This window comes from Anser cygnoides, chromosome 6, assembly GCF_040182565.1.
Source record: "Anser cygnoides isolate HZ-2024a breed goose chromosome 6, Taihu_goose_T2T_genome, whole genome shotgun sequence".
Taxonomy (NCBI): domain Eukaryota; kingdom Metazoa; phylum Chordata; class Aves; order Anseriformes; family Anatidae; genus Anser; species Anser cygnoides.
The window spans coordinates 34,389,558-34,406,764 of record NC_089878.1 but is presented as its reverse complement, the minus strand read 5'-3'; the positions used below and the strand labels follow the sequence as shown (position 1 = coordinate 34,406,764).

Genomic DNA, 17,207 nt, shown 5'->3' with positions numbered 1-17,207 from the left:
GGAAATATGTTAGTAAACAATTTTTTAAGAGGATGCCTTCTCTTTTCATATGAACACAAGAAATAATATCCTAATTATATTCATAATATCCATACTATTTGAAAAGAAGGCAAATTTTAGTATCAAATGTTTGCAAAAATCATACTGAAATAATTTGAAGGGGTTCATAGTTTGTTCCACCATCTACTTTCATCTCCCCAAAGTGATTCACCTTTCATTTAAATGAGAAAGCATATTGGATTTTATGCAATATGGCACACAGATTGTTTGCATCCCGAAGAAAAATATCGGTTAAGTATTTTTTGTGAGCCTAAACACTCTCATTTATGGTGAGTCCCAGAGTAAAATATTTTATTTTTTGCTGTGTTTTTAGGCCCCGTTACATGAATTCCAGGCCTTGTGCATCATCTGTTATTGTAATGGAAAGCAAGATTTGTATTTGGTAGGACAAATAAACATGGAATTGAGCAGACTTATTAGCAGTAACTGACACGGGAAAGTTTGGGAAGTTTATAAGATACAGCTATGTAATTTAAATACCTAATTACCTTTCACAAAAGGTAAGAAGAGTGATGTAAGTTTTTGTAGCACATCAGAGTCCCCCCAGCTTGAGCTGCCTTCCATTCAAGACTGAGGCACATCCTGATGGCTCAGCTCCCATTACTGCCTTCTTCTCTGGATTACTCCATCCTTTGCCTGATCATTAAAAGAGGTCACTAAAATGTCTAGATGCTATAAAAACTGTAGCCTTAAGAACTCCCCTTAACTACTCTAGTTTTATTCTCAGTAAATAAAATCCCAAGTGATTAATATCTGAATAATTAACAGTTAAACATTTTAAAGTGATTTTTCTGACATCCTATTGCACATGCAAATATCCCGTGTGTTACTGAATACTTGACATAGCATACTGTAAAAAAAATACATCAAATGGATTTGGGAGGATGAAGAATAAAGCAGAAGTGGGTGGGAATGAAGAAATTAAATATGAATATATTATATGGCTAAGTCTTTTAAAATTCAAATGTTAATCATATATTAATACTCTGTGATATTTCTTATAACAGAAGTGTCTAAAATTCACCAAGATACTGTATATGCAGAAGAGTTGCCAGACTGGGAAACCTGTTGCATAACACACGTACTGAGATGCAAAGCAGATTTGAAATGCAAGAGCTTTTCAGACAATGCCTGAAAATGGTGGATAAAAGTAGCTAAGCAGCCAGCACACTTTCTGATCACTCTTGCAAGGATTATTTTGTCTTGCATGGCCTAACTGCCAACTGCATCCTTACTTGTGGGCACTGATCAGTAAAAATAGAGGCCAGTTTTTCCAAGCTTCATTTCCTAATGGTGGTACCTAAATTCATGTTTAGACACTTCAGCTGCCTTGTTTTCAAGGGTGCTAGAAAATTGCAGCTTTTGCTGATGTCTGTGACAGGTTCTCATATTGGATCCTGTGAAAATCATGGTGTTTACATAGGTGCTCAAAACCTGGTTCAGATATTCTCCCTCTGTCTGGCAGAATTTACACCTGTAGCATCCTACTGCTGTGTGTTGGCTCATGGGCAACGTCAGGGAACCTTGGCAGGCAATTTCCCGTGAGTTAAAGGGAAGGCCAAATGCTGGGTATTTTTTAATCTGCTCCTACAATGTTACGACTAAGATCATATCATATAATGAAACTGTTTGTACTTCTATACCTATTTCTTTATTGCATTTTCCATACCATTAGAGTATGACCGACTGTAAAATGCTAAAACTCTATCATCTATATCATTTTACAGAATATTTTTATCATCACTGTTACTGGAACAGAGTCCATTGTTTCTGAGAACCACTATAACAAGCCAGGACACCAAAGAGTTCAACATTTCTAATGCAGTATTTCTATAAATAAATTAGTTTGTAAAAAATGGAATCTGTATTATGCCATCATCAGTAGCACAGTGATGAAAACAGAGGCAGCAGAGCAAGCCGAAGAACAGCAGTCACCATCTAAAACAGCTGAGTAATGTGGAGAGATGTAGCCTTCCTCATTATCTGATAAAGACTGAATAGTCTTCGGAGTTTCTGTTTGCTTGTGGTAGTTTCATCCCTTGCAGTGGTGATACTAGAAGATGAAGGTGTCTGGCTGTGTAGGAAATCTAGGTATAAAGACATTTACCTTCTTGTCTTGTTCTACAGGGCAAATATGGTGGATGTTGATGGCACCCACTAGTGCCACATGCTCTCCATTTAGCTTAGCAATGTCCTTCTGTCCTTGTGAAAGTGTTTGGGAGCCTGCATGTTCTCTACCACAGCCAAAAACTTTGATACTGACTGGGGAATGCTCTGGACTGGGGATTTCAGGTAGCTCCTGCCATTCCTGTGAGAAATGGAGCCTCTTTTGCCTCCATGTCCTGTTCCCCAGAAGGTCATTTGATGTGGAGTCTGTATGTCAAAGTCCAGATTTATAACAATATGCTTAGCATTATGTAGGTATTTACCATGCATATTTACTCAGGGGTAGAAGTTACTCAGTGTCCATAGGCCCTAGGACACAGAGCATGAAGAGAAACTTCTCCGTAGGCTCCAGAGGCTCTGAATAGCAGAAATCCCCCAAGCTTTCAGACAGGGCAGTCCAATAGAAATAAAATTACAGACAACTCCAATTGATATATCAGAGTCTGGCTTGCTGTTGCTCATGGCATTAGCATTTGCTAACCTGTGCTAAGCCAATTTTGTGAGACAGTTGGGAGTTTAACAAACCTCTTTCAGATTGCATTTTGGAAGAATCTCAAGCATGGGGGAAACTGGTTGTGGTCTGTTCATTGCAGCAGATGGTATCCCATTTGGTGTTTGTTAGCTTTGTTTGCAGCTCAATATTTTGTTTCTAGGGGAACTCAGTAAGTTAAATAATTTATCTCTCTAATGCATTAAGAGTCTGATCCAAAGTCTACTGAAGTCACTGCAAAACATTTGATTAACTACCACATACACTGGATCAAATGCCAGGTCCTGTATGATGAAGAGCATTTCAGATGCACTGTAGTGAGGAGAACAACAGAGGCCTCTGCATCAGTTTTTTCCACAGAGAATTTTCTGCATGCAAAGAAAAAAAAATAATTGTTCAAATAGTGACAAAGTGCTCAGCAGTTAAAAATGCAGGGCTGTGGAGATTAGGGTAATGGTCTGGCTGACTGTCCAAACTGCCAAACTTCTCTTGATATTAAATTTCTCATTTTTAAATAAAGAATATAAATAATACCTTCCAGCTGCATTTAGAATGTAATCTGACTGCTCTGAGGGCTTTGAAGGCCCTATTGCAACGCTAAGCAAGTAATCGGTGTCACTTCTCATCAAGCACTCTTACTCACGAGAGGATCTCGCAGCACAAGGGCTCACCACAAACACGTTGCCCCTTTGCTAAGGAATCTTCAGAACATCCAAAGCCAGTTTACACCCTGATCCTGCCCTGAGTTTTGCGTGAGCAGAACTGTGCCACCTTCAGAGGTCGTACTGTCCGTGCAGAGCTCCTCACTGTATCGGCATGGCGGAAATTTGTATTCCATTCTTACAAGTATTTAAATCCTGAATAATCTAAAACATTGAAGAAATCAACATTTTAAAGATTTGATTTGTACTCCAATAAATACTAAATGCCTGTTCATTTTCAACAACAATTTTCAAGTTACTAATTTGCTAATAAGGCTGGGAACTGCTTTGTTTTTCTCTAAGTTTCCTGTTTGTGTCATCATTGGTCATTCACAAATGAGTGCACATTACCTCTACAACGTGTCTGCATGAATTCCAGTTGTATTTTAGTCCTCCTAGTGGCCTATTATATTAACAATATGATCATCTTTATTTTAGGCATAAGAACACGTTCTGCACTACCAGTATCTCACAACAGTTTGCAGTGTAAATACTGCAGTAACACTTATGTATTGCTGAGGGCAATAAATCTTCCACAGCATTTGTCCAACAAATCCACTCATGTGGCTGGCTATCACTTCACTTACACATTTCTGTATTTATACACAAACTGTAGCAAAATCAATACAAAAATATTACATTATTCTGTCACTGCAGGGAAGCCCGCAGTGGGAACAGGAGACTGAATCCACGTCTTCATACTGAATTCCTTCTTTCCTCATTCCTGACAAAGATTTTCTCACAGCCAAATAGGGGATCGGACCCCGCGGAACTGTGGTTCCCAACACGTGCTTTCACTGGGCTTCGGTTCTCTGGAAAAATAAAAAAAAAATTAAAAAAAAAAGCCTTGTCAGAAAAACATCTCACATTCAAAGAGATTTTTATAGCCTGGATGGACTCAGCACAAACTACCAGCCTTGCAGATCCTGTTAGCTGCTTAGCCTGAACCTTGCTGGCATCTGGGGGCGGCAAAGGTGGTAAGACGAAGGTCTGTCCAGCACACGTGGCTTTCAGTTCTTGCAGTTTGGAGGCTGTGCCCCTCCCAGAGAGTCTGCAGCCACCAATGCCTCCTACCAGCTCCAGGTGAGGGACATCTTCTGTGCCTGGTTGAAACACAAGTAGGGTAGAGGTTCTCTTGACCTTAAACAGATGTGCTTGTATCTAAAGGATGAAGCAAACAAACCTAAAAACATAAATTAACTACAATTCCCCCAGATCACACCCAAGTGATATGTTTATTAATCAAAATTTGTATCACTGCTTTAATTTTGTGAGGAGGTGAGCTGAACACTTATGAAATCTCCCGGCTGTGGGAACTTCCATCTGCATCTCCAGCGGTAGTCATCTTGATGCCCAGCATTATTCCGCTTATTCACGGTGTTTCTTTTTGATCATCCTTTAGAGCTGGGCTAAGGAATATCATCTACAACCTGCATTTATGACCAGAATTGCCTATTCCCTGCATGCAGCCCTGTCTGTCTCATTTCCTTTTGGATTAATCCCCAGGGTTACTGGGTCACAGCCCAGGACCCTATCCTTGAGTTGTCTGATAAACATGAGATTAGTTGCAACCTATATTTTTTCCATCAAGATACGTTTTAGTCCACTGACTAAATTATCACATCTAGTTTTAGCCTGTTTCTATTCTTGGCATTGTCACCACCAGCGCAGGCATCCTCCTTTCCTCCGGTGACTGACGGCTGCGTCAGATGCTCCCGGATCCTCGGCAGTCAGGCGTACGGCAGGGCGCAGAGTGCACCAGGTACTCCACAGCCCAGGTGAAGGGGCCCGTTCCCTGACACCAGCCGAGCAGGGGACAAGCGGGAGGGCTGAGCAAGGAAGCACAGCTGCTAGAGCCGTGCACTTCTGCTGCCTGATGGACGCAGGCAGGACGGCTTACGTGTGTGCAAAGTGGCATTTGGGGAGAGGCAGGCACCCTACGAGTGTGAGCACGTAGCACCAACGGTGATCAAACAAATCTGGAATAATGATGGAGGTGAGACTAGGGAAGCACCTTGAGCGGGGAAGCCGTGTAGCAGACACCTGCAGATCTCTACGCCTTCGCTGGGGATCTGGCAGCCTGTGCCAGCGGCCTCTGAGTTAACAAACGTGGCCTCGAGCACATCTGAAACTCAGCCGTGAATTTCTCAGCTTTTAAATTGCTTTTTTTTTACTTGATTATCTTCCAACAGTTTTTTCTAATTCTTGATTAATTTTTGGTTGGCTATTTAATACATTGTTTGGTTAACTAATTCATGTAGCTGTTTGTAATTATTGCCTTACTATAAAATCATCTTAATAGAAGGTTGGTTGGTTTTTTTTGTTGTTGTTTTCTTTCCAGTAGAATAACAAGTTATTTTATTATTCAAACAGGGCTTACTTCCTGCTGTTTTCAATAAGATTTTTAATAAATATGTAAATTTAAAAATTAATTTACTGCATACGTTTGGCAGCATGATTCTTGAACTGACAAAAGGTTGATGGATTGTAAAATTATCCCCCCTAAAAATCATCAGTCATAGTAAACAGAATTTATCAACCCCTGGTAATTTTACAGCTTTTTCCTCATCTTATCTTCTGTTAGGAACTCACTTAAAATTGATTATAATATAGTATATTTCTAGAACCGTAATTCATTCATAGATTAATTAGATTTTAGGTTAATATCCCATCATGGTATGGGACATGAGCCAACAGTGTTTTCCAGTTGTTACAGAACTGCAGCAGAGAAACCTTGATTACTGTTCCCATGTGGTTTAACCGCCAAGACTAATCACTAATCAAATTCCAACCACATAAAATGGAACATCCTTCATAGCATTTATTTCCTAGCTGACTTATACTATGGGCTCTTTATTGATATGACTGGATGTACTGAAATGAACTAAATATTGCAAGAGGATTTTTCCTTCTACTTTAATTTGGTTCTGCAGCCTTTATCTGAAACTCTTGCTCAAATTTTCTGTGCATGTTGTGCCTCCGTCCCTCAAAATGTTCTGCCCTACAGCAAAGTTAAATTGTTTGCATAGATTTAGAAAGTACTTGTAAGTAACTGTTCTGTTAGGTAGGATTTGATGGCAGATGAACTTAAACACAGGTTTCCACTCTGCAATTCATACTTTGCTTGAATAAGTACTGAAAATTGTGCAGATCATAATGCTGAAGAGGCAGCGAGTGCAGCCACGTAACCAGCATTATTTGCACCTCTCCTGTCCCAGTGCGCCCTGATTACAAGGGAGCTTTTGCAGTCTCACTGCACGGGATCAGGAAACAGAACACGAGCAGTTCAGGCTGCAACAGGTCTACGGAGAAGGCAGCCAGCTCTACAGCTTCTTCCTCCGCTGCCTCCAGGAGCACTCACCAGTGCAACGTGTGATGGGATTGCCCAGTTGCACCCTCCTTTAGGGAGGGCCCTACCCTCTACCCAATAGAGCATCTGGGGGCATTCGTTACTGGTTTCCAGAGGCCAGGTGTCACAGAAGGGGAGAGGGCAATGGTTTGGGTTAAATTCATTAGAAGTAAAAAAGGCCTCCAATATTTAGAGAGTTGATTAAAGTCTGGAATGGAAAGGAAAATGACAGCTCCTAAAATAATTGGTTTTGTTGGGATGGGGTTGGTGGCTAAGCATGTTAATTCAGACTTTTTTTTTAAGAATAAAGAAAACCTGTACTTCTGCCTGGTGAGAGCTTGGGAGAGGTGTCATTCTGATGTGTGTGCACCAAGTACACACCGTGGAGGCTCCCTCCACAGTGGCTAAATGTGCAGTCATGCAGAGGTGGACTGATGGGTCTGGAAAGATTGCTTTTCTCTTCCCAGCTGTCCTCCTCAGAAGCTAAAAATGAGAAAACTACTGGCTGTGGAGCGCACTCCTGTTTATAAATGACCTCTGTGAATCATCTCTAGAACTTGTAAGAGGGGACATTACCTTTCCGTCCTCTGCAGATCGCCCAGCAGAGATTTGTACTCTTTGAACTCACCTACAGACAACTCAGTCCTATTAGCGTATACAAGCCAGTTCTCACAGCTGGAAAATTATTACTATGTGGTGTCTTCATACTGCTGATTTGCTCTTGATCCTGCCACTTAACATTGCTCCTTCTCTACCTGCTCCTTCTGTCTTTTTGTCATTAGGTTAGCTGATGTGCCTAGGGTACTCAGAGGCTAACCTGGAGGGAATCTAGTCCAGTACTCAGAAGAGAGGATTACTAGTGGGGAAAGTCATTACCCACTACCAACTGCCACTTGCAGTACAGTCTTGAAGTGCAATTCCGCTTTCCATCAGTATGCTGGGTGGCTGACATACAGACATTACAGGCCAGGAACTCAGACACCACTAGAGAGTGAGAGGATAAGTGCCCTTGTAATTACCAAAATAAAATAGTCTTGTTCAAAAAAGCCAAAGGTGGAAGATGAAGACAGGTAAGAACACAGCTAATACTTGGGAACAGTAGTCTGAGAAGAGTTCAGCCATACAGAAAAATGCCCCCGATTACTGAAAATGTCAGGGAGATTATACGTTGTATGAGTGGGATCCTGCATTTACTGGATTTGAGACGATTTTTTTTGCTACAGTCTAATGTGGGATAGAATCTGTCTCTTTAGGAGCTGCACTTTGCATTAGCTTTCAAAAATCTTTCTTGAACTGTGCTTTTTGCCCCTTTCTTGATTCAGTTCTAAGTGAGTATCTCAATATATAGAAAAAATCCTCCAAATTGGTCTAGAATAAAATTGTAGCCCATTGTTCATAAAGCCTCTTCTTTATTGAAACAAGCATCCATGCTTTCATCAAGGTAACTCCTCAGTAGGACATAACCTCTTTATACTTAAATACTGCTTGGTAAAATGCAATCTGACAACTGAAACAGTGAAGTTCTTTAGGACCACATAGTTCCAGTAACATTCAGTAGGTCATCACTGACAAAATGACCTTAAACCTGATTTTGTTAAGGAATAGTATCGGACTTCAGATGGTTTAGTCAAGTTCAATAACTTTGTCACCTATCAGTGTGAATTTTTTTACTGTGATTTTTTTCTCATCACTAAAAAATCAGAACAATTTTGTTATTGAACTCCCTCCATGAGTAAAGCTAAAAGGATCTCTCAAAAGTAAAGTGTATCCTATGCATGTCTTGTTCATTTTCAGTCTCTTAAGTTCTAAAAACTGAGCATCAGCTTCCTTTTTCACCATGGGTATTTCTTCCTTAATGCCTTGTGATGAGCCTCTGATTGCACTAAGCATTGCTTTTAGTGGTCAGGTTCCTTCTGTGAGAAGCAAAATCGGTCATTCCACCAGTGTGAGCAGTCAGGCCTGATCATCTTCTGGAAAAGTACATATTTAATTGATTTTCTTTTTAATATCTCTTCTCAACACACTTGACTGAGCACATGTGTATTACATGGTCACCATTTTCCAAGGTATTAGTATTATATTTTCTTACTCAGTTTTAAATGAACTTGCCCACACATCCATCAGTGACCATCCTGATGCACTACAAGAAAACAACCATATTTGTGACATTCAGTTCTTAACTGAGCAGAAGGTAAAAGGTGAGATTTACCTGACCTTGAAATTGGGTCCTGAAAGTTCAGGTTTATTAAATTATCCAAAAGCTCAAAGAGGTTTGGTATATACCTAATCAGGTCAAACAATTTTGTTCTATCATCAACAACAAAAAAATCATCCACTTTGTAAATTGTGAAAATGAGATTCTTGGCATTAGACTGCTGATTGCACCTTGTCATCTCATCATTTTGTGAAAACTGTGCTTTTAAAACTGTAAGTTGCAGTTCACTGAAATATCTTTTATCTTCTAAACTGCATGAGGATTCAAGCCAGGCAACCTAAGTCTCAATTCCTCAGTCACCTATTCATTAAGCAACAACTATTTTGTCCAGATCTGCAGTTATGAATCATGCACAATACATGCTAATCAGCTTTATTTCCTCTAAGGTAATTTACTTACAATTCAAGAGCATCAGAAATGCTGTCTTTGCGGTACTAAAACTTAAATGTATTTGTAGATTGTTACACTCCTAAATAGAGCAGGCAAGCTTTGGTTCTGTTGTCATTGTTATATTACCGTAACGCCAAATGTGGTTGATATTTCCCTATGCGTATGTGGCTATCTCATAAACTGCTGAGCAGACTCATGAACTTAGGAATACTTCGTATCAATACATCTCTTCCCAAGACAAGACATCGTCAATTATTGTTTATCTTGAAACTTTGATGGTGTTGCCTTGAGAATGTCATTTTCTGTAAAATAGTCATGGGATTTCTGCTCAAGTAGGAAAAAGAAAAGTGATTCATTATTTCAAAAATTATTTTACTGTCAGTCCAGAAAATGGAGGAAAGCTTCTGACAATATACAGTGGAGAGCAAGGCTTAACTTATTATTTAAGGTTATGCTTTAAAGGGAAAGAAGTTCAAACATCACATTTTTAGCTCAGCTGTAATACAGCGGAGGTCATGCAGTTACAGCTTTCACCTTTGTAGTTTTCCTGGATGTGTCTGTATGACTATTTTCACTGTGGAGTGTTACCTGTCCACCTGATGTGCTCATCAGTTTGGTTAAATGAGGTCTGGAGATTGTTCACTTTCCACAGGTAGCCTACCATTGCGTTCTGTCCTGGCTAGCTGATAGAAAACTACTCCACAATAGCTCTCAAGGGTAGCTCTTTTTACGTTACACCTTTTTACTCAACGCAAAAACCTGCAAACCAGTAGTGAAACACCATTCAGTGAGACGTTACTTCCCATTACAACAATATATCCCTGATCAGAATATTGCTCTGCAATAGTGCATCTATTTTACAAGAAGCTATGAACATATTAAAAATGTCCTACTAAACTTTATATATGAGCAATCTATGTAATGCTGCAACTGCATATACCACTCAGACGCATTGTGTCATAAATACAAAGTACTGGACTATGGGATATCTAAATTTGTAAAACTCTACATTTAAAATAATAAACAGTGGCATTGTGGGTTCAAGTTTACCTTGAATATATGCAGACAAAGTAACTAACAGAATTTTTAAAAAGGTAAAAACCTAGAAAATTGTTCTCACAATAAAGTTTTAAATAACTAAAAAAAAAGTGAACATACTATGTACCTCCTATTAGAGATCAGATCTGAAATGAAAGACCTTGAGTTATACAATTAAATATTGATTCTGTTGATCTATATTTAATTCTCATAGCAATTTAGTTGTTTTTACCCAATAGTGTTTTGCAGTTATACTGCACTTGAAGCAGTGCCCTTTTTGCTTTTGTGTTAATCTAAAAACTAAATTGCCCAGTGCATGAGAGACATAAATAAAGTTCATTTTATTCTTGTGTGTAAATGACTCTGAGTCCCTTAAACTGCTGGTTAACTAAACTTAGACATCTGGAAAATACGTCCATCTTGCAGAATGGTTCATTGCTAATTCTGGACTCTGGCATGCCTTATAAGCATTGCCTGACCTCAAGGCAATCAGAGCTTCTGCATGTTACTACATGGAAGAAGAAATGGACTTGCTGTTGCACTCCCTTCTGCATGCCGACTCTGAGCCCTTTGTACCTGTGAAGTAGCCCGTCCTTCTGCCCACCTTTCTGCTACACGTGCAAAACCTTCCTGACATTCAGAGCAGCTCTGGCTAGTCCATGACCACACGGCACTGAACATGCATTCTACCCACATGTAACCTCCCATTTTTAAAGTTTGAAAAAATCTATTTTGATGTATTAATGTAGAAATAGCACCTATTTATAATGCATCAGTGTAGCTGCAGGCTAGTTGTGTTTTCCTAATTTGCTGTGCTTGAAGCGACATGCCAAATTTTATTATATCATTAATGGCTTTTAGTTATTCCCTTTAGGATGATGCCAACAAGGAAACATTATTCTGATTCATGACTCGTGAGTTTATTTCAAAGTGATGTGGCTCGTGGTGAATGCCTGTGTTATGTCAGGTAGAGTTTCTCCTCTTGTAACGACCAGCCACTGCTCACAGGTGGTGTAAGGCACCCCATAACTGACCAGCTCCGAAACTCTGAAACTAGTTAATAAAAGTAAAATAAGCTATAAATTGATCTGCTTTAGGATAACGGGCCATTGCTTTTACAAAGGCACAGTGAAAATTAGTCCTTTCCTGCACTGAGCCTATTTTGGCTTGGGCCAAAATCTGACTGCATCTTCTTATCTTTTCCCTGAAGCTAATATTCAGGAAAACATAAATGACCACACTGAATGTAGTAGGCACTTTATTTATTCATAGGACAGGTGCAGAATAGTCAGAAGCAAAGTCAACACCTCCGGGAGGAAATGGCTTTCAGTATTACCCCTCAGAAGAACCATGTCTGAGAGGGAGAACATACTGTTGGGCCCATCTTAGCTCTTTTAGCAACACTCAAGAAAATAGCTAAGTGCTTTTCTTTTCTATGGTGATAAAAGCATCTGTTCATCATGCAGAAAGCCACTGTAAATATGGGAAAGGTTTGATTGGAGCCCGGGACCTCGAGGCTTGGTGCTCTGCACACTATTACTAGATCTCACCCAGCTCTCATGGATACAAAATGCATCTGATCTGCTGCCAGATGTTCCTTATCTGCAGGAAAAGCTACCGAGTCTCATTCGCGTGACTCTCAAATGCATTAGTAAACTAACTACTTTCAAATGCACAACAGTAGCATCTTTAGGCTAACCCTTGTTCTTTGTGATATCTGTGTCTCTGCTGAAGTCATAAAAATGTACATCGACAGAACTGTGGCCACATTTAACCACATACTTACATGGTTTAGCAAGAGATTCTAGTAGTTGGTTTGGTTTTGCCTTTTGTTTCATCTAGCAGCTGTTGTGGCTGCCCTGAAAAATAGGAAGCTTAATTTAAGGATAGATATAAATGAATAATCTGATAGTTTTTTCCAGGTTGTATCTATAGTGACTAGAGAGAAGATTCTTAAAGAAGAACTCGGGGTAACATTTGTTCCAAGATGCCAAGTTTACAGAAATCATCAGTGGCTTTTCAACCCCTAGGAACATAATTTTGGTACTGTGGGAAAAAATTATTTGCTGGTTATAGGGATCCTTGTATTAATATCTTTGTGCAAACATTTTAGTTTTTCTCATAGAGCACAGGATGTGAACGTGTTTTCTTCTGTGTGCCAAGGACTGGAATATCATATTTTAACTTTCTAGCTGCAATTATATTATATGACTGTATTTCAAATAAGTTTTAACGGAAAATTTAACAGATTATTAAAGTGTATCTGTAGTCATAAAGCTGTGAGATAAGATCACTCTTATTGTACATCTGATATCTTAGTACAGTTCTAGCATATTAATATTCCCTACCCCAAAGTCTAATCTCGATGACCTCTCATTCTTGTTTAATTATAAAATCAGCAATAGGTGCTGCTAGAGTAATACTACGCCTGAAAGTGTATCGTATCCAAACAGATTTCATTCTACATCAAGTGAAAAACCCCTATGTATTACTTTCCAGATCACGAGCATTACCTTTACATACTTGCATACTATAGCAATAATGTGTTAAAGAAAGGAAAACTTTATTTATTTATTTATTTGACAAAAGGGTATAACTGGGGATTAAGATGTGGAAAAAGGACAGCTGTACATCCTAAATTATCCATAACTTATTTCTGGACACAAATATTGTCTCTATTTTAGTAATAAATTTTGCTACAACTTTTATCTATTTTTTTTCCTTTGTTTCCTCATGAATGGTAGTAGGGTCTACTATACTAGTAGCACTTACAGGCATCAAATTTATGCCTCTTATACTGTTCACTACTCTGTATCTTTTGTGAATGGGTTTCGTGATGGGCTTCACTTACGTTCACTTCAATTTCATTTGGTTCAATGATTTTACTTAAAATTTGTAGAGAATACTTTTGTTCCCTGCAGTTTCTCTAATATATTTTATTAACTGTTACTCTTATATTAAATGACAAACTAGGGTGTGATTAAAGTAAGGTTTTAGTCTAGGTCATGCTTGTAGGGTATAATAAATTACTGATACCACATATATGTAGAATATCCTGATGAGTTTGTTCCAGTCTGTCCTGTGATTTAAATCTATCCTTCAGCCAGCCAAATATCCTGCTCTTATTTTGGTACTTCATCTGGACTGCTCTGCGCAGCAAACACTCTAGGTCTCTCTAGTTCCTCCTACTCAACAGTTGAAATTGGCCTCTATTTGAATCAATAAAAGTTTTATCACAGACTTTATTAACACCAGTATTGACTTCTGGCAGGCCCAAGTCTGTGCTAAGCAGACACATTCAATTTATCCAAAGAAAAGCTGTGAAGTGGGAAAAATATATACAAAGAAAAACCGTTTAGTCGTTCGTATAATAAAGTATTTCAGGTTTAGTAGTCTGACAAGCAAAAAGTGCTAATATGTATTTTATTGATGCTATGTCTCAGAATTTTCTCATCTGACCCACAAAGAAGTGAAACAACTGTTCTGATAATAGCATATAATATTTTAAATGAGAGCAAAGAGAAGAACTTTTTGAGCTGAAATTGTGGGAAATTTCTATTGAAGGGTTTAAGTTTGTGTTTGTTCCTGTTACGAAGCGTTATATTCCTCTGTTTCAGAAAATATTGTCATTCCAGACAGTGAAGACCTTAGGTTTAACTGTCATCTAAAACCAGAATCTAACATAACATCCCCTAAAACTTTTGGACTAAAGAACCAAATGGCAGACCCTCAGTTACTAAGACTTTAGCACCTCCTGTTGCTTTGTTTATACTTGCTTGAAACATTTGATAAAAATACCAACCCAATCCAGGCATTGTTAGCTTATGAAAAATGACAGGATCACAACATCGACAGGCATTAGATTGGCATTTCCATTTTTATCTAACTAGCCATAAAAAGAAGCAATCAAACTATGTAGCAATGTCATCTTCTTGCCCAAGGCTTCCAAGGGTGAACAGCCCAGCACGCATGAAGTGACTTGGAACTTGAATTTTTGCAGAAGTTCTGATGACCATTTATAACTGCATATTTAGTGACCCACATCATCCATACACCTGGCCATGCTATGTTTTCAGTGTGCTTAAATACCATCTCATTTTCTATCTAAACCAAAATACTAATGTCCTAGATTGACAGTAATTTACTGATTCAATCTATACTACCTGGTGGTAACACTGAAAATGAGCAACGGCTTGCACTCTGACAGCGTATCTCAAAATTCTTGCATCTTGCTTCTCCGAGAGTCCTATGAAACGTTGAACGTTATCTCGTATTTCTGTGATAACATCATCTGTAAGAGCAGTTAGTTACACAGGTTTTGAAACACCCTGTATATGGAAGGCAGGCCATTTTTATTGAACTGCTCCCTAAGCTGTTCCCTAACTATTCGTTTGGTCAGATCTCTGAAGATATCAGTAGGCAACAAAGGGATAAAATTACTCTTGTATAATCCTACTGTGAGTTTTTAATATAAAGTGCTAATACCTTGTCCAGTGCTCCAGCAGAATTACAGCACTTCTCAGAGTAGGCCTGGCCAATATCTGATTGATTCTGGTCTGTACGGATTGGCCCGGTTCAGTATAATTTCCTGTCTTGTTGCTTTCTTTTCTATTAGAGAGGGTGTGGGTTCTTGGAAATCAATAGGCTTACACATGCAAAATGTGAGGTTATCTTCTAGCAACTTTCATTGTTGTCTGTAATTTATAGAAAATGCTATTTTCTCCTCTGAATGCGTCTAAGCATGTTTTTTTTGGCAGACTCCAGATTCCACGAAGACAACTACCCATTTAAACATACCCCCAAAGTACTCTTGAAGGAGAAGATGTAAATTACTATCTGTGAAGAAGCTGAAGATGCTTAACACATACAAATATAGGATCTGCTAGTTAAATTTTTAATAGCACTTACGTGTTTTGTACGTGGAGTCCTGTTTGTCTCAGCAGAATCACCAAAGCTATGATTTATCCTAAAAATGGACATTCATGTTCTATTTAATTATAATAGAGATTTAAGCATCTCCTAATCTATTTCCTTTAACCTTGTGAACTTTGGAAAGAAGGTAGTTAATGGTGTACAGTATGATAACTTTATAAGAAATATGTTTCTAATATTTTCCTCATTTATTACAGAAATTGAAGCAAACTGAAGAAACAAAAGAAGATTCTCAGACTAGATTATCTAAAATTTCCCTGGAGTCTCTCAATAAATTTAACAGCAATACCGTACTTTTATTAGAAAAAGAGAAGAACTGTCTGAGTAAGGTTGAAGGACAAAAGGAAGAAAATGGAAAAAAAGAAGAAGCCTCCTTAAATAGCTCCGATAGGCACGACGTGGACAATTTAGAATCCTTGAGTGATTCTTTGTATGATAGCTTCTCCTCTTGTGCCAGCCAAGGCTCTAATGATGTATAAAGACACCTTCCAGCGGGCTGTGAATGGAGCACTTACAGAGCGAAAGGCAAGTGGGGAGAGAGGGGGGAGAAGAGACAGTTGTTGAAAATCCTCACTCCAGATCGCTGTACTCACAGCGGGGTATTCCTGACTTTTTTTCTCATGACACAGCAATAAGAAAGGCAGGACTGCATTCGTTGCGATGCAGGAGACTCAACACTGAACACAACAAATGGTTACACACAAAAAAAAAGTCTTAATTTTGCACTTTTATGAATATTTGTATAGATGTAAATATTGGGGGAAAATATATTTGTAGGGAGAAATGACAGCAATAAATATTAAATTGGTGCTATGCTCCTGTAATGGCAGATTACTAACTTAAAGAACTTGATGTTAATATTAACAAGAAAAGTTGGTAGATTTTTTTAAAAAGATTTATAATTGTTCTAGTCTTAAACTGTATGTAGAAACACTGCGTGACCATAAACCTGAGCCTGCCAAATCGTCTGTAATAAACTTTCTAGGAGTCCCTTTTATGAAACATTTTTTATTTTTCATTTTTAGTGCAATTCCATACTCGTGTTCTAGGGAAATGTGCATTTCAGTTACTACAATGTCACAACAGATGTCTTATTTCAAAAGGTTTTTGACTTTTGACGTGGCAAGAAAATGAATAGATTAAAAGGCCTGATACTGCTGGCACTGACTTCATAAATCATGTGCGTAACAGTTTGAAAGATCAGGGCCAGAGTAATTCACTGCTGACACAAATGGGAGTCTTGTTGAATGGGAACTACACAAACGTCTTTAATTCTGACAGCAACAAAGTTTCTCTACTTCTGCCTCCTCTGTAATTATTTCCTATCAATTTCTGAATGTAGCATATTGTGCTATCCTTTGTAGTCCCCATTCGGTCTTAATTAAATCGTAAATGCTAAAATAATTTTTAAAAATTGGAACTCAACTCCTGTTTGTGATACGTGTAGGGAGGATGTGGGTGCTAGCCAGCACTAGTTCAAACATATCTCAGAGCAGGGGGATTGGTGTGTCTTGGTTTTTGTTTTTCTACAGAGGCTGTTTATATGTAAGGGAAAGTCTATTTCAAAGGTTCCGTGTATTTTTTCTAGATGTGAAGTATTTATAACTGCTTTTTGTACAGCGATCTGTAAACTAGATATATTTGGGATATTTCTAGACTCTACAGTTTCTCTAGCACACGCCTGTTAATCTTTGAAATGATATTGTATCATCAGTGTTAATATTTTGTGCAATTTGCTATATTTTAAGTAACTGCGGCCGTAAACTCGCATTGTCCTTTTCGACTTTTAAGAAATTTTCATCGAAGCGTCTTTCTTAAATAAAACCTTCTCTTGTCTAAGTACGTCCGGTGATGCAGTATGTATAA

The 17,207-nt window shown here is 38.5% G+C and overlaps 1 protein-coding gene and 1 long non-coding RNA gene across 23 annotated transcripts in view; one reads left to right on the top strand and one right to left on the bottom strand.

Moving 5' to 3' along the window:
- NCKAP5 (NCK associated protein 5) overlaps nt 1–17,180 on the top strand; it is a 438,779-nt gene extending 421,599 nt beyond the window's left edge. For 20 of the 21 annotated variants that reach the window (XM_013186421.3, XM_066999996.1, XM_013186422.3 and 17 more), the window contains one exon: nt 15,539–17,180. In XM_013186421.3, the coding sequence (XP_013041875.3) occupies nt 15,539–15,820 (282 nt within the window). In that variant the 3' untranslated portion in view covers nt 15,821–17,180. Of the gene's footprint in view, nt 1–1,787; nt 10,792–15,538 lie in introns of those variants that run through there. The other variant, XM_048079601.2, reaches the window with a different exon arrangement.
- Nucleotides 10,001–15,532, bottom strand: LOC106039344 (uncharacterized). Of its 2 annotated transcripts, none has more exons than XR_010832616.1 (4): nt 15,318–15,532; nt 14,573–14,700; nt 12,196–12,268; nt 10,001–10,130 (listed from the first exon to the last, which is right to left on the bottom strand). It is a non-coding gene; the product is annotated as an uncharacterized lncRNA (long non-coding RNA). The 2 variants fall into 2 exon arrangements; XR_001209179.3 differs by lacking the exon at nt 10,001–10,130 and adding an exon at nt 11,324–11,462.
- Nucleotides 17,181–17,207: the final 27 nt, after the last annotated feature.